The sequence below is a fragment of the Lineus longissimus genome, chromosome 18 (assembly GCF_910592395.1).
Source record: "Lineus longissimus chromosome 18, tnLinLong1.2, whole genome shotgun sequence".
In the NCBI taxonomy this organism is placed as follows: Eukaryota; Metazoa; Nemertea; class Pilidiophora; order Heteronemertea; family Lineidae; genus Lineus; species Lineus longissimus.
In genome coordinates, this window is record NC_088325.1 from 15,472,020 (window position 1) to 15,492,955 (window position 20,936).

At 42.9% G+C, this 20,936-nt stretch overlaps 1 protein-coding gene across 2 annotated transcripts; it reads right to left on the reverse strand.

Moving 5' to 3' along the window:
- Positions 1-43: 43 nt before the first annotated feature.
- On the reverse strand, positions 44-20,705 carry LOC135502003 (glycogen synthase kinase-3 beta-like). Of its 2 annotated transcripts, XM_064794420.1 has the most exons (10): positions 20,290-20,705; positions 15,038-15,058; positions 8,908-9,101; positions 8,420-8,503; positions 7,836-7,946; positions 7,487-7,617; positions 7,144-7,250; positions 6,428-6,627; positions 5,702-5,888; positions 44-5,539 (listed from the first exon to the last, which is right to left on the reverse strand). In XM_064794420.1, exons 1-10 carry the CDS (start codon positions 20,372-20,374, stop codon positions 5,385-5,387), a joined length of 1,275 nt encoding a protein of 424 aa, XP_064650490.1. In that variant the 5' UTR covers positions 20,375-20,705; the 3' UTR covers positions 44-5,384. The 2 variants fall into 2 exon arrangements, with proteins under 2 accessions (XP_064650490.1, XP_064650492.1); XM_064794422.1 differs by lacking the exon at positions 15,038-15,058.
- Positions 20,706-20,936: the final 231 nt, after the last annotated feature.

Below are 20,936 nucleotides of genomic sequence, written 5' to 3' on the forward strand. Positions count from 1 at the left end.
TCTCTCCTAGGACTGGTATGGCAGACAAACATGACAAGAATGGTTTGATACTTCTAGAAACATTTATTAAGTATTATGTAAAATGTACAATGCTTATACACGGGAGCCAACTCAAAGAAGTTTACAGTGACGAGGGGATGAGAGTTATAGAGAATGGCTGAGAGACATCAATATTGCCATGTGGAACCGACCGGCTTTGTCACCATAGCACGTTGATGTCAAAGCAGGTCAACCCTGAAATGGTTGTATGGGTATTGTAATGTCAGAAGTCATGTATATACATGGACTACCAGGCACACAATGTGCGGGGGGGGGACTGCGAGGTGCCTCAAAGCAGGGAGTTCCAAAGATATGTATGCCGACGACCCAAAGCAATTTGTTTCCCTTTGTGACATCAAGTATAGATCTATACTTGGCCATATATTGTGACATCAAGTATAGATCTATACTTGGCCATATATATTATATATGTGGACAGAACGTGCATGAAAAATCAACCTGACCCAGCTTCAGGGAGAAGTCAAGTCTCTAAATCTGAACAAAACAGTGAGTCTTTACACAAAAAGACTTCTAAATGAGTCTGCATATGTTATCCCTTTCAGAGACTTGGCCATGTTTCCGAATGGGCGCGCCTCGGCCAAATCCATGTACGAAGATGGTACCACAACACCTGACCCCCCTCTAAATTATTAGACAGAAATCATAAATGTTTTACTACAACGAAATCACTGATTAATGTATGTACAGAAGGGCAACAGATATATGACAATGACCTGATTCAGAGAGGGACTCGGACATCATGTTGTGTTGACCCTTTTAAGACTGAACCCAGGAGTTATACAATAACCCCTAAGATGTCCTGGGTGAAGGCAGATCCATGGCCCTGCACCCAGCTGAATCATCCGACAGAACCTGACAGCGGACTGTTGATCAGTCCAAGGTAAAGAATCAGTCTTTCAAATGTGCCTCTCAGTATCCGACAGCACCCTATCAGCTTTCATAGTGTCTTTTAGAGCATCATGACCAGTTCAGTTCCTAACCCTAACCCACACACTTGCTCCCTCAAGTTTCATGGTTAACAAAAAATTTGATATATCATACATACACATTATGTGAGTACAGCCCTGTTCAGAATTAAACTCCTGTCAACTGAATCAACCTGCAAACATTCATGCATTTGTTTAGGGCCAATCTCCACATAAGACAAAGAGAGTGTGAAATGCTCTCTAAATCACTTATGTGGAGACAAGCCATTCCTCTCCACTCATTAACATCTCACAATATCATAAGAATGCATTGAACATTTTAAAAGCTTTGAACTAAAATCGACCACATTTCCTTTTGAACAAGACTGTCCATAGCATTTCATACACAACTTCATTTCATTTCCAAATCAAACGGAGCAGAACTCAAACGTTAAAATCCGAGTAAAACCCATCTAAAATAAACCATCAAACAAAGTTAACAACAAAAAAGTTACGCGAGACACACACACGTGTACTCAAGTGGACCTCACCACCGAAGGTACTCCATTCATGAAATCAGGACGACATGAGGATCCATTCTAAAATCAGACAGATTTAATAAAGAAGAGCAAAACATCTCTGCTTCACTAGCGCCGAGATGGGCTACGTTATCTATAACAGTAAGAACAGATCTCAGACGTGGTAAAGCACATGGTAAAAGAAAACCTGGACCGTTTTTAAAATAACCAATGACTCAAGACTGCCCTTAAAATCATAGATGATTTAGGATGATCTTTGAATCTTATCAAAGTGGGAACCTTTAAATACAGACACATTATTCTGGTCAGTTCTAAAAATTGCAAATGGATCATAGGAGGTGGAGTTTCTCTCAACCTACGCAAAGAACCCACCCCTGAGCCGACACCACTATTCACTTATTGACCAGAAAGAGAATTCAAGAGGACTCCTGTAGTTAATCAACTGGGACTCAAAATGAAATATGGTCATACTCATGATGTGAACTGACCAGGAATCCTTTTCAATTCATTGATATCACACCCCCACTGCTGAAAATAGACTCACCTGAATAATGCATTAGACAAGTCTATCCCAGTATCCGAGGTCCTTTCCCAGAATACTGAATATTGCATTAATTAGACAAGTCCATTCAAGGAAGTGGGGGTGCAAAGGTTGTACCATGAAACGGTTATAAAACAACTCATTCACCTATGTACAATAATCATGGAGGATAATAGAATAAAACTGTTTTTACGATTTGCAGTCTCCCGGGGGATTAGAGCGCCACCTATATATTTCATAATATACAATCTACTATACATAACAATAGGCCACCTGGTGAGCAGGACACACACTCTAAGGTCAAAGGTCATCTATATATGGATGAAACAGAGTTACTCTAACTGTCAACACTTTACTCTTGTATTCACATTGTCACCTTCTGCTGTCAAAGGTGGCAGCACTGCAGCACTATCTACACGAAGAACTTGATATTGACGAGACTTGTTTAAGTTAATGATGAAGTAATGACGAGATGAAATGACGAGGTTTCCGTGGCAACGCCAGATATAACAACACATCCATTTAATGGATGTATAATCAAACTGAAGTGAAAGGAATGTTGATGAAACGGCAAGTTCTTCGTGAAAATATGCTCCACACACAAACACACTCCAACACATCTGGCACAGTTAAAAAACAGTGTAAGTTAAAATGTTCTGCAAGAAACAGTGTGTCTCTTGCCCACCTGATGATGCTGACATATCTTCGGGAAATCAGAGGCAATTGTCAAGTTTAGAAATCAGTTTAGGAGGGAAACACCGAGTTCTGAAATTCCTTGAAACTTTCCCTGTTGTCTGTCTTTGTGACACAAAGCTGATCAGAGATCATAATTACACCCATCACCTCCCTGGACTGCCAAAATGAACCAACCCAATGAACAGAAATGCATTAGAGTGGTTGGACTCATTCCAACTATCAAGGGGTGATAGGTGCTGCAGTCATCCCGATACCTAAGATTAACCGAAGCAGACGCCAATGTTTTTAAAAATCGAGCGACGCTAAAATCCCCGGGGACGGGTAGTTTACGAGACAAAATGGTCGCTCGACGAGATATTGACATATCCAAGTATATCCGAGGAAGTTGCTCTACGACACTACAAGTTAAAAGGCAACACTTATTTACAATCAATAGTTAAAAGATTCCACTATAGGGGGCGTTTCAGAGTTTGAAGGTCTCTTCACTGTAACAATGCTATTTTCTGCAACGATGAAGTTTACAGTTATTCTGATAAAAGTTTGAACAAACTCATCAACAATTTATCGCATTGAAACTTACTAAATGAAAATGATGAATTCTTGAGAACATCCAGTAACATATTGCAACGCTACTGCATTAGTCACTCACAGAGGAGGACGCCCTCTTTTAGACTATCAGATAATCATTACATACAATATTAAACAAGAGGTCGGTGGGCGGTCAAGCCGTATACTGCTATAACTGTGAGGATGGAGGAGAGGCCGGCGTTTTCTTTCAAACGTCGACGAACAACATTCCAGGTTCTAGATCAGACTTGTGATGGCGTGATTTATTGCACAGAACTACTTTCCCAGTTCCAACCAACAGATACAAGATGTTTTTACCCCAGTCCAATACCATTCACACAGAGCACATCTGGCTACATAGATGATGTTGAAAGCCCCTCAACATTGACAGCAAAAGTAGCACACGCTAATTTAACCAACTGTGTTTTAGTGGCGCAGACATCTCCGAGGTGTCAAAGGTCCCGTGATTGTGCGTAAATACCAGAACGGACGGACCCTTACAAACTTATGGCTGGAAAGCTTCTGTGTCCTGGGCTATTGCAGTTGGAACATTCAGCGTGTAGTCTCACATGATCAAAACAATATGATAATGTGATGACTCTAATACGTAGAGGTAGAATTAGATTCCGGCGAAATGACTGCGTGTCAATGGGTGATGATGATCATTTGGGAGAAACTTCAACAAGGCAATATTTTAAGCCAAGATTATGAGATCTAAATAGAGTTAAATGATTCCTTGTTGGGGCTGAGGGTAGGCAGCACATGGTGCAATATACTGGTCCCTAATGGAGCATGTGGGGGTACAGTTATCAAACTTTTTGGAATTTGAGGCCGAAATGGAATGCTTTTCATTGCATCAGACCCAGTTCAAGCGAGTATTAGGTTTCTTCTGGTTTTATTTGAGGTTTTCTGGCAGTATTGCCCACTCAGGGGACTTCTGGCTTCATTTCCCTGAGCCATGTTTTAAGTTTTCCAAACGAAAACACTACTTTCTCAGCAAATGTACACATAACTACCAAAATAGCAGAGGGATTTATAAAACAATTCTACTCTAGCAGTTCAAGCTATTTCTTGGGAGAGCTGTAAGCCATTTTACCAAGCGAGGTCTACTGTTTTCATTGTTGTTAAGGCTGCACAGCAACTTAGAAGAGTTTTCCTTTGAGGCAGGTGGGTATGTGACATTGTAGAGAGGACGGGTCATGTCGGTGGCCGGGCGCAGCGCCTCCTACTATCATGTCATAGCACCAGCTTCCACCGACGCAGACCGTTGGGTTTATATTACAAGGGATTAAAAGATTAATAGATTAAGCAGTTATCTCTGTTAGTTACAGAGATTTTATAATCTCAGATTAGACCTTGTGGAATTATTCCACAACTTATAACAGTTTCGATTATTCACAACGCCACCTACAGTTGCAAACGTCAAACACACAAATAATTTAATGAAAATGGTGCACTATTTATAAACGTGTTTTTAGATGATTTCTGACGCATGAAGAATGACGTTGAGCACAAGTGATGCGGTGCTGCCTGTAGCCATGGCGACGGGCAACGAGCATTTGGATCTAGAAAATATGAACATTCACGATGACAAAATGCAAATTCCTGGATCTTAATGGATACCCTGAACCCAGCCGACGACGTGGCGAGATTCCCACGCGCCAAGGCTGCAACACAACAGCACACGACTGTTTATCACCATGCCCCCTATATTCCTCCTTCAGTACTACATATCACAGCTATATACAGTATACCACTTGATCTCCAGTACCACATGCACACGCATCGACAGACCACAAACGCACGGTGACCATGCCAACCATGGTAACAATAACCATAGTAACCAAGCTTCCTTTGGCAATGTGCCATCATTCGTTCATAAATGAACCATTCTGCGGCAAATATTCCCCAGATCAACCCTACAGCAGTTGACATCAAAATTGTCTGAATCTCGGCCGAAATTCCACATGTGTATCCTAGTAATGTTGAGTCAGACAACGAGAGAATACCATTTGAGTACTGCGTAGGTTCGTGGGGATGATCGGCTAATCGTTTCAACGTAGTGACATCGTTGCTTCATGCTGTGCCACTTGCTGCGGTGGCGCCACCTGTACTGTCACTAGATGGCGCTGTGTCATTGGCAATAGGAGTCGCTGATGTTTGCGATGAATCCTGACCACGTACGTGATGTGGTACGAGAATTGTATTTAACGATGGCTCGATTGACAATTCTGAAACAAAAGAAAACGACCATATTAACTTCTTGTAAACTAAGACAAGTCAGCACCACATCATGTTCAATACATTCCACGACTGGAGTGGTCAATTTGGAAGATGTTCTACAACGGCCCCGCCACTAACATCACCGTCAGCTAAAGATATCAACTCCTTACCACGCTCAGTGAAGTTGAATAAAGGTGGCAGTTCTCGCCCATTGGGTAACCTCGTGTTTGGGTCCCGTAACTCGTCAAAGAAGTTGTGTGCGCAAGCTTCTAGTGGCGAGATCCTGGATGAAGGAGTGTACTCGAGTAACCGTCCAACGAGGTTGATCGCTTCCTGCGGGGTCCGTGGCCGGAACACCTGAAAGGAGCATGCCATATGTTAGTCAAGGGATGAGGTCAGTGAGTATCATGATCTCATAATGGCTTCCACCAGGGAGAAACACTCAGATGTCAGTAGTCAAGTCACAGCAAGTTAAGGATGTCGAGTTCAAACATGGTCTGTTGATACTTTGTCCTTCCAAGCTCAAGTGGGCCAACTAATATTATCTGCAGCTATCTCCAAGTCATCGGACTTGATACAAAGATGAAGGGAATGCTGTTCTAAACAGCTGAGTCAGGTTCTTTCGTAGAGAATGAGGCCAACAGCTAGCCCAGCTAACAGTTAGGACAGAATGACCGATTGAAAATCAACTCTCATGTTCCTCGGATAATCTTCTGATGAACCCAAATCCCGTCTTTGAACACACATCATAGAGATCTTCTCATTCATCATCAATGGCGTTCAATCACCTCACAGCTCTCCTGCTGCAGACAAGTTAGAAGTAAGAATCTACGTAAGCATAGCAGTTATCACACCAAACCCAAGCTGTAAGCGTCAAATCGGTTAAAGAAACGCACCCCTACCTTAGCCCATGGATGTGCTTTTATCTGCGGGAATTTGAATTCCTGGTAATTAGGGTTCATCTCTTTGATCTGCTCACGAGATGGCGTCCCGAGAACTTTGATTATCTCCACCAACTGGTCGACCCCGCTGTCTCCTGGGAATATCGGCTGTCCTAACAGTAACTCAGCTAGCACACAGCCTGCTGACCAGACATCTGAAAAAGTTCAGCAATTTCAGAAAGTATGTCAAATTTATCAAGTAAAACCAATTGGAAGAGTAACAGTACCATCAGTTAGTCCCAACTATGAGCCAGGTCATTGGCTTTCACTGTTCATATCTTTATAAGGTAACCTAGTCGGTTTCATAAGTCACTCGAGTTATGGTAGCATGGTACCTAAAGCTCATTCCATTCTGAAGGCAGGACAAGCATTGGTTGTATTCATGTGTGTCTAAGACTGTTCTCTTGTGGGCTTGTCTCCATTGTCTCCATTCAATGGTCCCCAGCCAACAAATAGAAACTAGCAATGAGCTGAACAATGGTTTCATGGTGTGCAAGTCACTTGGTTTGTGAAGGTGTATTGAACAGGAGAAGACTTCACAAATAGTCTGAGGGAATGGTGGTAGATGACATAATCATGAAAATCCAATTCGGTAGCAAATGTCTCCAGCTAAACTATTGGTGGGTAGCAATATGGCCATGAGTTTCTAACCAAGCGTGTCGCTAACTTACCTATTTGGGAGGTATAATCTGTAGCACCAAATATAAGTTCTGGAGCTCTGTAGTATCTTGAACAAATGTAAGACACGTTGGGTTCACCGCGTACTAACACTTTAGCACTGAAACAGAAACAGAGAGTGTGAGACAAATCTCAGAAGTCAAACAGTGAGGTTGATCATGCAACTGTTAGGTGAACACAAGATGATCGGTTATTCTTTCCATACTAACTTTTGAATTTGAAGTTGTAAAAGTTCCGATTGCACAAATTGCCTACAAGCAGATCTGATGATCTCCATAAAACAGGGATTTCTAGATCCTAATCCATCTTCTCCTCAAAGAAAACCTTGCCACTTACCTTCCAAAATCACACAATTTAAGAACTCCTGATTCCGGGTCGAGTAACAGATTCTGTGGTTTGATGTCGCGGTGACACACACCTTGTGAATGGATATAAGCCAGACTTCTGAACAACTGGTACATATAAAGCTGCAAGAGAACATGTTTACGTCAGACGATGTGGGAGTCCAAACTCATCTCTGGCATCTGATGCCAGAACATGCTACACCAGAAGTTGCCAATGGGAGAACTAGAGAGAGTGACTCTTGACACCAAGCCAGGCAGTACGGCACACCAACACCAGTATCTCTTCTAGTGTGATGCCATATCGTCATCAAGGCCCAGTCAACCTATCTTTCCATTCTTACCTTTATAAATAATATTGGTATCGTCTGTTTTGACTTGCTATAATGTCGGGCAACCTTGTAGACGGTCTCTGGCACGTACTCCAAAACTAGATTTAGAAACACTTCATCTTTCTGCAAAACGAATCAGAAAATAATGTTATTGTATAAGCTTTACCTGGTCAACACTTGACAGTGTTATCTTCAAGGGAGTGTGTCATCTTCAAGGGAGTGTGTTATCTTCAAGGGAGTATTCCTCCTCTAAGGAGGAACAAGCACTCTTGTGTGTGACTGCGGGAACTAACCGAGGTTATTGGCCTATTGATTTTAAAACATCTTTTCATTCAGTCAATAAGGCTTCATCTCCAATGTCCTGGAAAGCTATTGATCATTTCTATCAGGAGTAAATAAACACGGGATTATTGGAGATTATTCTATTAATAACCTCATACTATCATACATTTCACTCTTGACAAAGAAAGTTGGAAACTGCCCAAATTATTCAGGCACGGATTAAGTGAACTTGCTTTAGCACTTGAGCAGTATTGCTAGAGTACGGTTCCAAACTCATCTCTTCACCCCGTCACAGACACGCTAACCATACTTACCTTCTCTCCAGTTGAATAGAAGAAATAACGAAGTTTGACTATATTTTGGTGTTCTAAATTTTTCATGATCTGTAATTCTCGATTCTGGAATGGAAAAGGGGGATATGTTAGTTGAGACCACCCTTTTCCACAGAGTTGGCAGTGTCTTCATGTTTGAATGTCAGAGGGGTTGGTGCAGACACAGCTATTCATCTCTACTTCACTGTAGGTAACATTAGCTTCAAGTCCACCCACTTCACACTGGGCTCAGGTTCACAAGAGAATGTATTGATCTGGCTAACATGTAACCTATCAGTGATGCTGAGAGAGAGATTACTCGTATCATCACAGCTGACCCACTGTGACATCTCAGCGCTGATGTGACTTGTGGTTCTCTCCTGAGCATGAACTGGTGAGCAGATGTGGCACTGACTGGTTACTACAACACTCCCCCCTTACTGATAGTACCATACTACAGCTGGGGCATCTCTACTTCAGCCAGCACTCACCTTAAACCGCTTGTCCTGTAAGACTTTCTTGATGGCGACCAGGTCCCCACAATCACAGAGTTTGGCTTGATATACCACACCAAATGAACCATTGCCTATTACTTTGGCATCCGTGTACGATACTTCCCGCGTCGTCTCGGTTCCCTCGCTGGGCCGCGTCGCAAGGACTGTGATTACTTTATTACCATCTTTACCTGGAAAGAGAGGGCAAGTACTGCATGTTAGTAATTGGCTCAGAACTTGACACAGCACTGGAGAGCCAACCAAACTCTAGCCCACATCCTACAGGATCGCTCGGACTTCTCAGGCCGATGAGATGTGGTCAGAGGGCACAGAACTGAAGACTCGACAGAGGTCTGCAGATCAGGGGAGGTACAGGATGACACTCAGAGACATAGGCCTGGTATCTTGGTATAGACATGAAAAAGTAAATCGAACCCTAGAGAGAAATTTTCTACGGGGGCGGTCTCATTGCTGCACGTACAGCAATAACATGCATGTTTCACCTTTAATGATCCCTATGACATCCACAAGTTATTTTTACAATGGAATTGAAACCATTCAGTAAGACACCAAACACACTTTCCTATTAACCGTTGTTGATGTCACCGGAATAGAATTCGCGGCTAATAATATCTCATGTAGATGGTAATAATATGAGAAGCAGAGGAAGATCAAGTGACAATGACATGGGTCAAGTTCTACGGGATCATCTCCTGCTATGCCTGCGATGGAGCGTGAATCTGTCAGGTGGCATCAAGAACTCTTTGCCTGAGATGTTCATTGACAGGATTTTACCTTTACTTGTATTCCAAACCCCTGGCACACGCCCTGCTCTCCACACTAGAGGGTTAAAATATGAACATGTTAGCCACAGCATATCTATTGATCTCCTCTTCACCAGCAAGCGGCAAGTTCAAGGTCATTCAACCAGGAAATACCAGCGTACTCTTCACCACTTCATTCCAATACCATTTATCAAGGATTTGGCCAACATCCAGAATTTCACAACAAGATATCACAAGGCTTCTAAACAAGTTCTGGGCTGTGGGCAACAACCTTATAATGACTGCCGACTGAGTGACGAGATTCCACTTTCCACACAGAACCTTGACTGAAGAAGGAGACTTGGACTGCCAAGGCTTGGGCTCCAACCAAGGCATAATGCCACATGATTAGGGAAGAAATCGTGAATTGATTGCCGATAAAAGCGAAAGGCCATGGAGCTAAATATGGCTTTCACTTATGTTAGTATTGACATGTCTCATCCTGGTGTCAGTGCTGATCAATTTTTTAGGCCAGGAACCACATTGAAGAATCATAGACCCACAACAGAGTCCAGAGGAGAGTCCAGAGGTGGGGTCCTGATCCTTCTATGATCAGTGTCATCTATGTATGCCAATATTTTTCAACCACTACAATCTATATCAATGTAGTAATTCTAGATCGAAGAAACTCACAGTCACCATGGTAACACAACTGTAAATCACAACAGAATCATGTAAGGTATTCGTGGTGATAGCCCTCGGTGTCATTATGGACTTAGTAACAAATTATTCATCTTCAACATTTAGCAGGGAAAGTGACTCTGGAGAAACCTTCCTGTAATATGGATGCGCAGTACCCCTGGGATTCTAATCTCCCATGAATGCAATGTTTCTATAAATAGGTTCTTAATGAGTTAGCTGCGAGGTGTCTTATCACAACTCATTATCGACCCAACAATCGAATTTCATTAAATGTCAAATGCATTTCAGCTTGAAATTCAAGATGCGGGTACTGCCATTGTTTGTCCAACAATAAGAGAACCGGAGCTGGCATTGACTCACAGTCAGAGAGTCGTAGGTTCAAATCCAGGCCTTTTGCTGTCTCAAGGTCCAACTACAAGAACAACTCCTTGTTACCCACGAGAGCCTAGCGCTTCCAGGTGGACCCCTCCCACGAGAGCCTAGCGCTTCCAGGTGGACCCCTCCCACGAGAGCCTAGCGCTTCCAGGTGGACCCCTCCCACGAGAGCCTAGCGCTTCCAGGTGGACCCCTCCCACGAGAGCCTAGCGCTTCCAGGTGGACCCCTCCCACGAGAGCCTAGCGCTTTAAGATGGACCCCTCCCACGAGAGCCTAGCACTTTAAGATGGACCCCTCCCACGAGAGCCTAGCACTTTAAGATGGACCCCTCCCACGAGAGCCTAGCACTTTAAGATGGACCCCTCCCACGAGAGCCTAGCACTTGAAGATGGACCCCTCCCACGAGAGCCTAGCGCTTTAAGATGGACCCCTCCCACGAGAGCCTTGCACTTTAAGATGGACCCCTCCCACGAGAGCCTAGCGCTTTAAGATGGACCCCTCCCACGAGAGGCTAGCGCTTTAAGATGGACCCCTCCCATTTTTAATCAACGCAATGACCACGTTGTCTTTATACGTGCAATAAATGTGTGACAATCTCCCACAATGCTGAATCGTACTTGACATGTTGCCCATCTTAACGTCACGCATCCTCTCCCAACCTACAGCCATGCTGCGATCGATGAATCAGTCCAGCGTACGAGCCTATTGGATCGATTGATTGGTGGTGTGCATTGCCTGTATTGGCTTCACTAACCAGGCTATTAACCAGGGGTGGCAGCTGCCTGAGTGTAACATGCTATGGCTAACAGGACCACCCACAGAAGCAGATCTGTGAGCGTTGTTTCTCACCATGCAATATTTCTCAAATGACTATTCTAGTGGAGTATGATGACCCTGCTGGTATGACCTAGAGACCAGAGACACATGTCAACACCACCGTGGTACCAGTCACACAGCTGACCAGCACTGGTCTCCTTTGCTTCTGCCATGTCCACAGAATGATACAGAGAGCATGTCAGACTTGTTACCCTGAGCCATGTTCAGTTTCTCAGCAATCCCCACTCATGCAAGCTATTATAGGGTGTTTTCAGGTGACGTCATCACCTGCCATGCTGGAGGGACAGATAAAAGAAAGCAAGCCCAAGTGACCATGACAGCATTTGATTCAGTTAAGTCAGGCATGACAGGTCATTGTTCTGCCCTTCAACATGACTGACTGGCTGTAAAAACACTATGTGTTTTATTAGAGAGAACTTGTATTGTTTCAAGGTTTGTAAAGTCAGTGTAAACTGTTGGTTTTAGCCACACACCACTTCACAAAACAAAACAGCACAGGTGAAGAGACCAGCGGGTATCTTGCTTTGTAGGATTGAACTGGTGCACAAGTATTGAGTCAACCATACATCTACATGTACATCACACTTACAGTTACAGACACAGGCTGGTATTCGATGTATGAAAGCCAAGGTCCACAGAGTCAGAGTGACATGAAATATCAATGTAGGCTCAACTGGGAGAGCCTGATTTCTGAGCATTTCTTAATGGTTCAAACCTCTTCCTTGTCCCAAGCCATTTCAAGCAAGTTCACAGAACAGATGTACCAACCCCCCTTGGAAGACTAGGGTTCGACAGTTGGGGAATGGATGTGCTCTCCCCCTAGACATTCTAGAAGAATTGGGTTGGGACAGTAGGTGCCAACCTCTCCCCCAAGTCTTGGCTTGGGACATGTACGTGCCAACCACTCTGGGAGACTGGTGACATGTACCAGAGGTCTGAGAAAGAGTCCATTTCACTTCGACAGACTAAAAGCATAATCTTTCTTTGTACATACCATTAACAAGCAACATGTCCAGGAACTCTTTGAACATCTCGATAACATAATCTGTACCATCCTCAAGTAAAGAAACGGCCTCCTTGTAGAGGTATTCATGAATATCATCCTTAGCCATGAAAGCACCCCATTCACTCCGGTACAGTACACAGCTCACATGCAAATCAAACTTGCCCAGTGCAGCTACACATGAATCAAGTCAAACTCACACTGCCGACTCACGGCCACCCACATACATGTAACACCTCTCAGCCAGACCAATACTTCTTCACATAGTTATATCAAAACACTAAATTATACATCCCAGAGGTGGCGGGACACCTTCTGATTCGATGCAGGATTTGTCTTAGCAATTGATCCCTTGTATCTGAAATGAATATTTCAGGGAGGTGACCCATGTCAGAGGAAATAGTGTGCATATGATCGGGTGACCTGGAGTTCAACTTTCTTGATTGATTCACAGAAGTCTTTCAGCTTGGCATTATCACCTACACCAACATGGCCAACGGGTTGACAGCAGTACTTAACATGCCATTTTCATCTTCAGCAAGATAGCCCAGGGATTCACGGTCTGCCAGTCATGCAGGCATCTCATTTACACCTATTCTAAAGTCGATACTTCAACTTATCGATTGGTTGGTCAATGCTTACGCGGACAATTGATCACAGAGAGAGTCGCCGTCCTATCACAATCAACACACGAATGGCGAATATGTAACTGGTTCAATAATTCATAGCACCACCTATTGGCAGACAAAGAGGCCCTTTGTACCAGCTTAATTATTATGGATTATCGCATTACGAGGACTAGCGTTGTGTTTCTTAATAAGAAATGAGCTGAGCTGGAAGCATTTAAAATAGTACAACTGTGTGTGCCAATGTGAGGGGAGTAGATGTGTTGGGTGAATGTGACACTTCCAAGCAATTCCCAACACCTGCCAATGAACTCTTCATCAACATTCAATGTACTGCCAAAGCTGTTCAAGCCGACCAAGTGCAAGATACAAACCTTGTATACAAACCAATGCCCAATATTCAATATTCCTTTACACAAATTGCATAGCAAGTGTGGCAAAGGAAGTGTACACATGCAACTTTATGGCTGAAGGTTTGAGTGCCTTTTACTGTCAGTCACATGAATGTCGATTTGCAAGGTGGGTTTCGGCAGTTGTGACTGTGTCGGTCATCACAAGACCGTTCAGCCTTTACTGTGCAATCATCCCAATTTGTAAAAGACATTCAACAATTTTGTGGCATTGCAACCTAAGCTAAAACCCAGAGAAGTAGTACCATGTATTCAATTGATATACATCATTTCATGCCACCAAAATGTCATCGACACTTTCCTCTCTTGTATGTTTTGCACTACTGGGGTTTAGCACAGGCTGCTTACAATAAACAATTAGCAACATTGAGTGACATTTTGAACATAATGATAAGTGACATGCGAAACAAAAGGTGGTTCTGTCTCCTCCAGGCTTGCAGACAGTAATAGGTGACCTTCACCAGCAGAAACTGTGAATCATGCAAGCAAGCGAGAGAAACTCTGTCTAGCAGAGCCTAGAGGGCGGAAACATTCTTCCAATCATTATCAAGCACTAAGCAGCTGATTTCGAGCTAGAGTACATTCATGTATCACTCACAGTAATGTGACAGCCAGCCGTTAGATAACTTGTCAAGTACGGTAAGAAAAGATTTGGGAATTTAGCCTGTTGGGAGGGGCCATTTGAAAATTTGAAAATGTATTCCATGTAGGCATAGGGAGCGCATATTGAACAAGGAATGACTCATGCTCATGATGCAATGTAGAGTGGTCTCATCGATGTGAACAATGCTGTAAGCTCTGCAAGTCCTAGACAGCTTGGAATGGAGCATCTCAAAGTTTCAACATGAATTTGCCATGTCAATCACAGGGGAATGTCTTCCCGAAGACACAATCATATAGACACTTTGAAACGGCCCATTCACTTAGGTATACTTATTCTGCTCAAGTCATGATTGAAGTGAGGTGTTGTAGTGGGGTCTAGAGTGATATGGGTTTGAATCCCTTCTGATCCACTGTTATTTCCACATCACGGGCTGAATCCACATGAGTGACCTCACCAGTTAGGTCACTGCCACAGCATACTCCACCTGGCTATGGTGGTTATCTGGTAATCAGGTCTTGAACTTGCTGGTGTGGTTGGTCCTTTACTCTTATGTTGACACTCAGCAGGTACTGATAGTGAACTACTAGTACTATACCAGCTGGCACCAACTTTGCTGCAGCAGTGACCTAAGTTGAGAACTCCTCTGGTGGAACCAGTATGCTTTGACGTACACAGCAATGGCTTACTCAGTCCGGTCACTAAATGTAGCACTTTGCTACTCTACATGTAGCTCCAATCTTGACTTGAGCAGTAGTTTGGACGCCCCCTGACCCGGACATAGACGATGGAAGAAAGGACAACTTACCCCTCCCTTTACTACTTGAACCTGGCGGGAATCAAGGGAATAAATTTAGCACACATTACAGACGGATCGAGGTAATTGAAATGTGACTGCGTAGTGATTGCGGCTCGATCCATATAGCGCAAAACACATGACGTTTAGCTCCACTGAGTCAAGGTTACATGAACAGGGACAAGGACAAACTTTGTACCGACTGTCTCCAAGTTCTGTATCCTGACACATGTGAGAGAGATCTCCACAGGACCTAATGTGATAGGGAACAAAGTAATGTCATTAGTAATAGATAGTATAACAGCAGGACACAACAGGTGATGTGCAGTGTCCTCGGGACGGCAAACACGTGACCAAGGTCAGCACCAGAATGATGTTGTGTTGGGTGGAACACTGGCGATGTGCCGCCACTTCTGGTTCTATAAGGTACATCCCCCACTGGTTACTGAGGTAACGTTCATGGCCATGTGTTCACCATCCAATACGGCCATTCATGATATCATCTGCACGTCATACAAGGATGCAACTGTAAGGCAATATCAAATCTGAAGAACTAAAAAGATCATTCAACATGAAATGTGTGATGGTACTGAATTACTGGGTGTCAAATTGATAGCTTAAATAGACAGTAATGTTTTCTTGATGACGTGATTGTATGAAAAGCTACCACCTCCTATAGTCAGTCTGCTTCCTGGAGATGCAAGTCATCTTCGAGAGTTAAAACAAAGTTGCTGCTTGGGCCCAAGCTAAACATGCTAAAAGAACCACCTTCAAGTTAGAATTGACCCTCCTCCTCATGCTGCAGAAGACTACATCACAGTTGACAGTGATTAGAGAGAAGATTATAAGACTGAGAGCTTTTATGTTTTCATAAAAAACTATCTCTTATCAATAAATTGTATGCCTCTACCATGACTGAATCTTCGTTGTACAGTGGAGGAGAATCAATCAGCAACGAAGCACACAACTTGTCTTCTAATCGCTGAGCGCAACATAGTATTTTGATGTTAAGTGCATATTCCTTTGTTGTATTATTCAACGGAATGCCATCGGGCAAACATAACATATCACAGATCAATAGAGAGAATCGAATAAAATCAAACGAATCTTATCGACATCCAGAAGGGTTTCGTCATCAAGCTTGCAATCAATAAGACTTGAAGCTGCCAGAGACATATTTTGTACTGATGACAAATCCTAGGCCAACACTTGGCTCCTCACTGTGAAAGACATCTAAAACTGATATAAACTTACATGTCATTGCCTTGGCTGGTCTGAACTTGACATCTGCTTGAATTTTGAAGGAGTTGCCCATAATTATTCCCGACACATTGAAACTTTCAGCAAATTTGATCATGTCTATCTTGCTAAATGTACCGGAATTGCATTGCTGGAATCTTCACTTACTACATGTTCTCATAATCCTCCAGTCCACACATTGTAACACCTCGAACATGAACACAAGTTCACCATTCCAAAACACGCTACAAGTAGAAAGCCAGCCAAATAGCTCCACATCACTCACTGGGAATGCAATTGAAAATTGACATAACTACCCATCCTACTCTCACAAAATAACCATACAGACACATGAGGGGTGGGTGAACAGAAAATCAATCTCATTTCAACGACTGCTTGACTGGATACTTGTCTACATCAATTCACTAAACTATCAACATGTCAATTCTTGGCACTTAAAAGTGTCAATGGCAATGCTAATGAAATCTTCAAGTGGTGCCATCACAGCGTATGTAGGCTACCCCACATCTACTTTACTTTGGTTTGAGAACATTCTCTATATTGAAAACCTTCAACTGGAGACGGGTTTTTGGAACAGGGTATGATTATCATTCGGTTGTGATCGGCAGGACACCAGGTGTGTCCGTAATTAATGAGACGAGGAATGGAGGAGGTTACCTCATATAGATCTAGACGTTACGGAATAAGGAGCTTTCAAACAGCCTTTACAACCAGTGTCAGGGTAGGCCTCAATATACAGACAACCAAACATAACTAACATGATGAATGGCTCAATTATCGTGATCACCTTCACACTGATAGCGCCGTCTTTATCAGTGAGAATTACCTGTACTATTTCCTCCTCCACCGGATGATCAACTAAATGATGAAGCAATCAACTCAGTCAATTGGCAGGGAGCAGGTCTGCCTGGTTCTCTTTTACTCGACCGTTTCATTGATTCACTGGCATCAATGAAACGGTCCCCCTAGCCAACCACCTGTACATAGACCTAAATCATGAAAGGTATGACGATAATGCAGATGGATTACACATGGTTTTCCACTTGAAGCATAACTTGCATCTAACACGCTCATATTGCAAGGCTGCATCTTAAGAACTACTCAGGCAAGCTATTCGAATCCAATCTGTCAGTTATCTTACAGATGGCACGCTCCCAATGCATCAATAGACCTACCAGAGGAAACATTCTCATTAGACTCCGACTCAGACATGTCGGAGCAGCTCATGAGGGTATGCAGAGATGTCAGAGCTTAAACTACAATACACTCTCAGTTCCAAAAACCCTTGGAGACTTCCCCAAGGGGTCACTTAGTTTCACACCTGTACTACTAGAATTTCGAATGTAGTACTGGTGTACTGACTTGTTGGTAAATATGAAGGTTAATTGCCAAGAACTCTGTCCAATGGACACCACAACGATCACGGGACATCCCAATTTCACAAAATGTTTGCAATTTTGGTAGTCACAACCAATTTGCCAAACATTCTCTCAAAGTGAGTGAGATATCGAATACAAATACCTGACACATGATATATCCAATTTAGTTGCATTGAGCAAACAAAACGACGAGACAATGTCCTCATGATTACAACTGTGCCAATAAAGAGACGAATGGTCAAATTAGACATGTTTATTCTGTAGACTGACACAGGCTGCAGCCAATAATATCAATAATCTACTTCACAATATGTGCTGTGTGCTATTGTGATACTCTAACTCCTGTACAGCAAGCACTGACACAATTCCTTAACTTCCTCACTGACTAAACCCCACATCAGTGATGCAGTATACTGATATACGGTAGGCCAAGTCATCTAAACCACGCTGTGATTGAGAGAGCATGGTGACAAGTCTGGCACCCCTCTCTCGCGGGTTATGGGAAGATGACACTGCTCTCCTGCCATGATCTGATTAGAAGATGATTCCTCAGATTGACTTTGAGCCCTCCACGACCAACAGCAATACCTGTACATAGCACACACCTCTTCCAACATGAGTGTAACAGGCAGTAGAGTGACCGAACTAAGTTGATGTTATCCTTATCATGATATGCCTCAATGAAGTCAATATGCAACTTGAAACATCTCACAGATTCAAGACAACCAGGAGAGCCAGTATTGATTTGATTCAACTCTGTTGCTCAAATTGATCTCGTTTTCATCCCCAGTTGTGACAGATACCACTTTCATAATTGAAGTGTAATCACCAAGAGATCCTCCGATGCAAAGATCGTTAGAACGACTTCAGCCGATTAGACGAATCAATCAAGTATGTATTCACTGGCAGAACAGCATTGTGGGTAATGACGTAAACACCACATCAGCAATGGATTCAACCACCTCGCAACACTTACTTTTTTCAGTGGCAATCTCGAAGTGGTGATACAAATTGCTTATGGAATGTTTGAGGCTGATATAATGCCAGCCTCAGCATGACTGTGGCTGGTGGTCAGAAAAGTAGTTTGGCAGTCAACTGGACTTCCCCTCGGCATGGATCACCAACAGGCCACCGATCTTGGTATGTGCCGGACGATTAACTCCAACCACACAACCATGATTCACATGCAACGACCCTTCCAAGTTAAACTCGGAAGAATTGTCTGTTTTGCCAGGCAGTGAAAACCAATCAGAGCACGACACCACAAACTTTCCATCATGATGATCTTGTCAAATCCTGATAGTAGTGAGTGGCCTACATACCGCTTCATCACAGGATGTCATTGTCTGCTATGTACAACACGAGAGAGAATGACTGACCACCAAAAATACTCTAAATATCAAAATTTTGGGAGTCCGATATTTTTGTTCACACTCTGAGACTTTGGGCAAGACAATCAACCACACTTGACTTTTAGCATTATATCAACAAATGACCTCCTACATTGTCTTTTCATTTTGATAAACCTGTACAATCTAATACTGGTATTACAAACCACTTTATCAGCACAGATTTTCTTTATGATTTCCATTAAATCTTCTCTCTCGTCAATTTTTGTTCATTTCATTAAATGTTTAAACATTCTAAGTCTAACTGCGGCTACACTATGCAGCATCTCAGGGTTTGGTGATTATTATCAGCAATAAGGAATCTAGCATGTTTACAACTTGAGGGTCTATTGAAATACTGCTAAAGGGGTACCCCTGCTAAAGCACTTTACACACGACATCAGTACCTGAAACAACAAGATAGACGTGTCACTGCAAACTGAAGAAATGGAGAAAATTAGAGAGACGACTGCTGTAAAATCAGCATGAATTAGAGAAGGTGAGGATGATACTGTAACAAAGACTGAGACTATGAATATCAATATACCTTGCTGATGGTACAAATTACAAACTGACATGTCAGCAGGGCAATACTTGGAGTTGACCACTGCAATCAACCCAGTCGTCCTCAGATTGAAGCTCTTTGAAGAGGCCAGCTTGTGGGTGATGTTGGTCAAGTCCTTGAGTTATTTGGCCACTGATGTCTCTGGTAATTAACCAAATATAACTTAGAAAAAACTGGAACAACATGAAAGATGTCTTCTCTCGCTATTGGCATAGGAGCATGTTGTCTGCAGTGTTCTGAATGAATGACAAGTACAGTTGAGCTAATCCGCTTTCCTTGCTCGTTTTCAGTGAGAAAGACACAACCTTCACCACTACTGTCTATGTTATATGTCTGACCTATTGATGACCGCATGACATACGATACAATCATACTTGCTAAAGGCCTACCACTTTAGTTTAAACGTTAGGCCTACTTACTAAAGAGTCTTCACTTAAAATCAGCAGGCTCAGAGTCAACTTAAAGCACCAAAACTGACCTCCCCAAACCTTCCATGCATATACTGGCATGTACGCGTAGGCCAGGGGTAGTAGGTAATTAGTAATAGGCCTAGATATGCCTACAGTACATGCAATTTTATACGAACAGTACAGTGCTTCTGTACATTCCCTGTACATTTTGTGTACATTTGTTAAAACCACCACCCGAACTCCAGACCATTTTTCTACTCACTTATTGTCTTCATTCCGCCGAAGGATGGCTGTGAACCCGCTTTGCCACCTTCTGCGAAAGATGTAGTCCTTGGTCGCCCACTCATGATGTCTATTTAGTCCTTTCCAATGATAGTTTTGTCATGAACTTCACTGATTACATCTCAGGAATGCGTTGATATCGCCCGATGTCCATAAAAATGAAAATTTTCACCCGAGATACCCTAAGAATATGGCATAAAATTATGGTACTCTGGCCCATAAATTGTCAATTTTTTTGTTTAATCAATACTTCAATATCTTAACTTAAGCCACGATGGCACTTTAATGTAATCAAAACTTCAGTTAGGGTTTTCCAGAGCATATAATTCTGGATATTTTCTCCTGTTTGTTCCGAATTATCGTTTCCAATGGCTGTTCCTACAATGACGAACAATTTCCGAAGCCAATGGAGATTTCGGAAAAGGTCGGAGCAAATGAAATTGCGTTATTTTCCCTCGGAAATTGTCGAAGCTTGATCGGAAATGATCGTAGATCTCCGTGAACGCAGGTTTCCATGACGTCATCAGCACGAATTGCGGTTGCTTCGCTCCCTAACCTTTTCGCCTCCAGTCGTTTCGCTCCAAGTCGAAGTCGTTTCGCTCCCTAGGACTTTGGCATTGAGAAAGG